General features: G+C 47.7%; 1 protein-coding gene across 2 annotated transcripts in view; it reads left to right on the forward strand.

Annotated features, from left to right (window-relative positions):
- The window catches only part of B4GALT5 (beta-1,4-galactosyltransferase 5), a 69,977-nt gene extending 64,386 nt beyond the window's left edge, over nt 1-5,591 (forward strand). For both annotated transcript variants that reach the window (XM_087445132.1, XM_087445130.1), the window contains 2 exons: nt 1,155-1,256; nt 2,500-5,591. In XM_087445132.1, coding sequence (XP_087301258.1) covers nt 1,155-1,256; nt 2,500-2,647 — 250 coding nt within the window. In that variant the 3' untranslated portion in view covers nt 2,648-5,591. The remainder of the gene's footprint in view (nt 1-1,154; nt 1,257-2,499) is intronic.
- The last annotated feature ends 1,697 nt before the right edge of the window (nt 5,592-7,288 follow it).

A 7,288-nucleotide genomic window follows, 5' to 3' on the forward strand; every position in this document is an offset into this window, starting at 1 on the left:
AGTGTGCCCATTTTCTTACATCACTGTCAACATTGGGTATAAACAACCTTTTAAACCTTTGCCACGTTTCAGCCCTTTAGTAGCCACACGTGGCTCGTGGCTGTTATGTTGGACAAAGCAGCTCCAGACAATCCTGTCTCAATCTGATAGGTAAAAATGGCATTTCATCCTTTTAATTTGGGTATCTTAGGAACCTAGTGAGGATGAACAGCTTGTCCATACACTTAACTGGTTTGACTGGACCTTGAGTCTAGTTGAGCTCTCCCAGGATGTAATTCTCCTCTCACGTTCTCCCCAGCTCAGCGGGGGTCCCTCAGCTGCAGGAGCTGTGGCTGGTTTTCCCCAGCAACCTGCACAATTCCAGGCGCACAGTAGGCATTCCATATGTGTTTGTCACGTGAGAGTGAGCACACATCTTCCTGTATCAAAATGAGAGCATAATTTGGATTCAACAGGAGGATGTGGAAATAATATCCTCCCACGGTTTTAAAATATGAAAACGACCACAAATTTCACATAGATATCCAAAGTCTACCTCCTTGTATTAATTATTTCTTAGCGCCCTATCAAGTTTCCAGTAAATCCAGCTTGGGAAATCTTAGCTTTATCATATTAAGGGTAAATCCTAGATACCTCCTCTAAAGTCTGCTTCCCTCATAGTGACTTTCCATAAATTGTGAAGTTTTACATCTAGATTGGAGGATGTCATATAAATCAGTTCATCTCCGTGGTGATGGGGAGGTGGGTGGAGACATAGGTTCTACCTAAGTAGGGAAAACACACTGCAGCTCTGACTTTGCCAACTTGCTTTGTATAGGCTGTGGGGGGAGGGGTGCTGTCACCAGTGAGACAGTATTTTTGGTAGGAGCCAAACAGGCCGGCCTGCTGGGGACACTTGTGTTGTGCCTGTCGCTGAGAATCCACGTCAGACCTTACACTCGAGGATTTTGAATTCTTTTCTTTCTCAGAACTCTTTTCTATTGTAGACTTCTTTTCCAAAACCATGCATTTATCCATAGAGTAGGCAACTTGAATAATCAGATGCAGAAGAAGTTCTGTCGTTCACCATGGGGTTTCTCACCCTCGGCGTAGGTTTGGTCACCTGTAGGACTTGATCATGTGGTCTCAAAGCCCCTTCTCTTTGTCTTGGACAGAGTACAGAACGCAGGCTATTCCGTGAGCAGGCCGGAAGGTGACACAGGGAAGTACAAGTCCATTCCTCATCACCATCGGGGAGAAGTCCAGTTTCTTGGAAGGTTGGTGCAGTTTATTTATTCCTCTTACAAATATCCTCTATACTTTGCATTTCCAGATGTCCCAGAACATCTTACAACCCCTCATGTTACTCCACACCCCACTCCGAGGTCCTGTTCTGACAGCTGTTTTATAGTTCCTGTATATATATTTTAGTTTTTAATTTATTTTTTTATTTTTTTTAATATTTATTTATTTTATTTAGTGTGTGGGTGTGTGAGGAAGATCAGCCCTGAGCTAACATCTGCCAATCCTCCTCTTTTTGCTGAGGAAGACTGGCCCTGAGCTAACATCCTTGCCCATCTTCCTCCACTTTTATATGGGACGCCGCCACAGCATGGCCTGACAAGCAGTGTGTGGGTGCCTGCCCAGGATCCGAACCCGGGCCGCCGCAGCGGAGCGCGTGCACTTAACCGCTACGCCACGGGACCGGCCCCTATATATTTTAATTTAACCGTGAGGCAAACTTTGGGAGTGAAATCAGACTATTGGTGAAAAATTTGATAGTAAGATGTTTTAAGGAAATCACTCATTCTATGTCTTAACCGTTGTAGTCTCTTCTGTAGCCTTCAGGGAGTTGGAGAAAAATCCACTGGAGTAAAGGTCTCTGTGTAACATGCAGTGCGTGACAGCAGAGGCAGCCGCCTTTCTGCAGGCTCCGGTTCTGGAGTGGTGTCCCTGGGCTTCTGTGTGTGTGGTTGCTGTTGCTTTATTACCCTCTTTACTGTCAATAGGGAAATTCCAGATTGGACTATGCGGGGCCTGTGGACAGAGTGACACCTCTGCATTTTCAGGAGTGGCTCTTTTTGTCTGTTGTTAATTGGAGGGAGGATTGTTCTCTAGACAGCCGATTCTGATTGCGTGAACTTTGTGTTGATGGGAGGGAGAGGGCACTGAATACAGACTCTGATCTTTCTTGTCTGATATGTTTTTAATATCTCGCCTCCCACTTCCCCACTCTGTGGCTTTGGGGAACAGCCTTATGTTTGACATAAGGCCATTTAACATCGTGAGCCTTGGTTTCCCCATTTGCTTACGAGGCGGGTGCATTAAATGTAATAATATAGTAAATAAAGCACGTGGCATGAAACAGGAGGTGTTGCTAATAATAATAACAACATGTTTATCGTGGAGAAGCTGACCGCCCTGGGTTGTGGGTTGTGTCCCCTCCTGGTCTGCCTGTCTGTCCTCTGTCGTGAGGAGCTGGCACCCTCGCTCAGGCCTCCCCATTCTCTGCTTACGCAGGTATGCTCTGCTGAGGAAGTCCAAGGAGCGGCAAGGGCTGGACGGCCTCAACAACTTGAACTACTTTGCGAACATCACGTACGACGCCTTGTATAAAAACATTACCGTCAACTTGACACCCGAGCTGGCTCAGGTGACCGAGTACTGAGATGAGGGGAGAATATGTTTGCTTTACCCACCGCCACCAAGAAAGCGGCCTGATGAGATGTCTCGGGGCTCCACCCGGAAGAGAGGAGACATGCGGCATCTAATGAAGGATCACAGGGTCAAGGAACAAATGTGAGCAGAGCACACGCACAAACGCCTTCACGTTCGGACCCGCCGGGAGGAGGGAGCGAGCTTGGGACGGCCTTCATCAGGACGGACTTTCTATTTCCACGAGACAGACGTCTGTCCTGCTGCTCTTCTCCCCGTCTCCTACCCCACCGTCCCCTCTCAGCCACAATCCAGAGCCGGGACTGTGAGCTGCCGCGGAGCCTGTTCCTGCGAATGGCCTTTGGAGCAAAGAGGTAAACCCACCCCAGGGCAGCTGAGTCTTAGGAAGAGCAGATGCAACTCCACACACCGTTCTTCTACGTCTCTGCTGTTCTCCTTGGTTTCATTTTTTTTTTAAAAATTACCTGCTTCGGGTGGGGATGGAGGGTGGAGGGGAGGGACTGGGGAAGATAAGTAGACGTATAACAATCACTTCTTGAAGAAGTATAATTGTAAATAAGCCATGTAAAATGCCTTTTTTAAATTTAATTTTATAGCTGGCTCCAATTCAAACTGAGGATTTATACATTAGATCACTTATTTGGTTGGCACGTGCGGGAACTCAGTTAAAATGCAGTGGAAGATCTCATCTCCCAGATGGCTGTTGCTTTGGGAGGGAGTGGATATAGAGCACTTCCCGAAAAGAACAAAAGCGTCCAGTCTTTGTCACTGGTCACTAACTGCTTCTGCCCCTCCTCCTCCGAAAGTCTTGCTCGTGACCTTGCTCTGGATTCTCTCTTCCCTGCGGGGCGCGTGCTCTCGTGTCCTGCTGTTTTGCTAACAGGAGGCTGCTGCTGTAGGGCGTGCTGCTCTCCCTGCTCAGAGCGCACCCTTCCGGGGCTCTGCGCACCCCTGCTCCCCGGGCTTTATTTCTTGTCCTTTCATCATAAAGAGAGAGGGTGGGTGTTGGTTTTTCCTTCTTCTTTCTTTCTTTTTCTTTTTTTTTCTTATGGAACTTGGCCACAATTTCTGAAACCTGTGCCTAAATTACCGACTAGCTTCAGTGATTCCTCTGAATGTTTCCCTTTCGGTTTCTGGAAAGATTCTTTGTCCACGTTGTTAACTAGGACATAGAGCTGAAGAGCCTTGAATTATGAAGAACTCAGCCAGAGGGCAGGTGACACTCGTGTTCTGTGGGTCAGTGGGATCCAGGTTAGACCAATCAGAGCTTCAGGGTTAGACCACCGAGGTAGAACCCGAGCGCTCTCAGCCCCGTGTGCTCTCTGAAGTCAGATTCTAAATTGTGTTTGAGTCTGTGCCTCTATTTTCCCCTGAGCCAGATCCCTCAACTCATAGCCCCAGTTGGCTTTTGCAGAATTCTGAAAAATGCCAGTTTGTCCCTCCTTTTCCGTAAAACATATTTATACATGGTGATTAGGAGTACTTTCTGAAGAGTACTTCATATTTTTTTCAATTGCCTTGTTTGCCTTCAACTTCCTTAATTTTCATGGTTTACATGGATGTGTGTGTAGGGGGTATATTTGTGTACATACGTGTGGGTTGGGATTTTTTCCGTTGCATGTGTGGGTTCCATGGACATATGATCCCCACAAGCCGTGGGAGTGATTGGCCAGGCCTTGTTTTTCGTTCGTGTTTTTGTTCTTTTGAAGAATAGAGTGGTATTTAGAAAATAGAAATGCATTGCAAAGCTCTTATCGGCTCGTATGAGAGAGCAGGCTCCTGCCCTTGAAAATGCTGGTAAGTCGTATCATATGTTTTAAAAGAGTTTTGAGCATTTCATGCTTTAAAATACTTTCACGAGGGAACTTTACACACAGAAGTTCATTTGGTTTTTTTTTTGATGTATGGTGCATAGCAATAAAGATTCTTCCCCTTTTCTGCCCCGCCCCGTACCCCCAGGCCTCTGTGCTGGCCACTGCTCTCCCTGCTCTTCTCCTTCTCCTCTTTTTCTCTCTTGTCACTGAAGGCTGTGAGCTGCTTTCAGTGTGACAAAACCATGGTGTCACTTGGAAGAATTTGCCAGGACAGACTGATTCTTGGTTAAGGATGATGTGTGTTTTCGTGGCAGTGCTGTAAAATGATCCTGTGGGAAGCTTTTTCATTAACATATTTACCACCGAGAACAAAATGTTGGCAAAAGGCTAACACCTGATTTTAAAAAGATGGTCCTGGGAGGACAGAGGGAAGGGTCTCTCTTCATTGCTTGAAGTAAGGTCACTTCAGTTAGCTTGCAATCATGTGTAAGTTTATTAGTGTGCAGTCTTACTGCGCACTGTTACTCATTTATCCACCAAGTATTGTGTGGGAAACGTGAAAAAACATAGAGCTGCCCGCTGTTAATGGTGTGAAATTCTCACGTTAAAAAAAAAAGACCAATAAGAACCAAATGTGACCTTGTGCATATTTTGGCAGCTGAAGTTCTTTGAGGCTACTGATAGGTGACCCCTTAAATGAGTCTTGTCTTTGCAGCGTGCAGGGAAAGGTTTTGCCTTTCACGCTGTTTTTTGGGGGGTGGGGTGGGGGTAGTTATTTGCAGAAAGAATCATTTTGACATTATAGGGACTCTCGTTACAGCTCCTGCCACAGACATTAATAGCTGAGCAACAGCCACATGTGTCGATTGTATCCACTCACCGGTGACGATGGCATTGAGCGTAGCTAGCTGCTTTCCATCACTACATTTTTTTGAGCTTGCTCTTATGTTTTAAGAGGTGCCAGGGGTACATTTTTGCACTGAAATCTAAAGATGTTTTAAAAAAACACTTTTCACAAAAATAGTCCTTTGTCATTACATTATTTACTCATGTGTTTGTACATTTTTGTATGTTAATTTATGAATGATTTTTTCAGTAAAAAATACATATTCAAGAACCAAACCTTGGTGGTCGTCTCTTTGTCTTGGACAGTGGGCTTTCGGGGGGGGGGGGGCGCTGTCTTTCCTTCCCCTTGGGAATTCAGCTCCTGTGTGTTCCTTCTAGTGACTTGGCTTCCACTTGGCTTGGCTGACCCCTGGGTGCTCCTGGGGGAGATTCTGCCCGCGAGACCCCTGCACCCAGGCCCTTCAGTGAAGACTCAGCCGATGTAGCAAAAGCAACGAACCCACTTGCTGTCCAGACAGCCTCCCGCACTTGGTTTTCATTCAAGAATTGACTCTGGTGATGCCCATCAAGTCCAATGACTCCCCTGGGCAAGGGGAGGTGGCGGGGGGCGGGGGGGTCCATGGATCCTGGCTCCAGAAGGTCCTCTGGGGCCAGTCCTGAGTTTGCTGTCCGCCTGATTCTGTGCGGAGATGGCAATCGTTAACTTCTATTTGTTGGATATTGGCCAGTCACTAATATTTATTGAGTGTGAAGTTCTGTGCCCAGGTGCTAAGGCTATAATGATTAGCAGAATAAGACAGGTCAGTGGCCTCATCAAGCTTACTGTCCTTTTCTCTCCCCGCCCCAGGTGGAGGGTATGATTCAAACTACAACCAAGGCAAGTGCTATAGAGATACCCATAGGCACAAGTGCGTGGTGCGGAAGGTGTCGCTGACAGGCGGTGGGTGAGCTGCAGGAACAGCAAGCCAGTGCTGCTGAAGCAGAGAGGGCAAAGGCGGGCGGCAGACACTGTTAGGCTGGGGAGATGGATGGGGGCAGACCATGCGGTGCAGGGCCTTGTGGGCCTGGGTAAGGAGTTTGGATTTTATACTTAGAGCAACGGGTTCAAGCGTTTCCAGCCGCTAGGGCTGTGTGCGATGTGATTAGACAGTAATCTTGGTAGATGGCTCCAGCTGCAGGGAGAATGGGGGGTTGTAGAGAAGCAAAGGAGAAGTAGGAGGACCAGTTGAGTGCAGTCAAGTTGGGGGGTGGGTGCGGTATGCAGGAGAGGAGATGGAGGGCGGCTGGTATGGAGGAGAGGAGATGGAGGGCGGCTGGTATGCAGGAGAGGAGATGGAGGGATGGTGAGAGGTAATACAGGACCTGGACGTGGACTGCTGTTGGGATGGAGGAGTCCACTGAGCTGCTGTCTTCTCTACTGGCTTGGATGGCAAGGCCGTTCCCTGAGACGGGGGCGCTGGAATTGGACCAGGTTCATGAGGAAGATCATGAGATCAGGTGTGAGTGTGTTGAGTTCAGGGGGTTTTGAGACAACCAAGCAGAAACGGCAAATAGGCAGTTGTACGTATTCTGGTTTGGCGACTCAAAGAAACGATTGGGACCACCGGTGGATTTGTGAGTCTCCAGGTGTAGGAGGTAAGTGAAGAACTATGAGTGGATGAGATTGCTTCGAGATTGAGTAGAGCAGGAAGCAGAGGGAGAAGAGAAAGTGGCCTTGGCCTAAGCCTCTAAGAGCTTTGTTAAAACAGTGGAGAAGAAGAGGATGAGAGCAAGGCAGGCAGGAAGAGTGGTGGGAGGAAGGCGGGAGTGGAGAGGACAGGCACGTCAAGGGGAGAGATGTTCAAGGGAGTGTCAACAGCACTGAATGCAGCAAAGAAGTGACACAAGACGAAGAGGGAGAACTAATGATTGGCAAGGGGGAGGACATTGGTCATGTGGCAGGAGCCATTTTGCGGAACTGGGGGGATCAGGGG

The sequence above is a fragment of the Ceratotherium simum genome, chromosome 21 (assembly GCF_057802395.1).
Source record: "Ceratotherium simum simum isolate JZ-2026a chromosome 21, ASM5780239v1, whole genome shotgun sequence".
NCBI classification, from domain to species: Eukaryota; Metazoa; Chordata; class Mammalia; order Perissodactyla; family Rhinocerotidae; genus Ceratotherium; species Ceratotherium simum.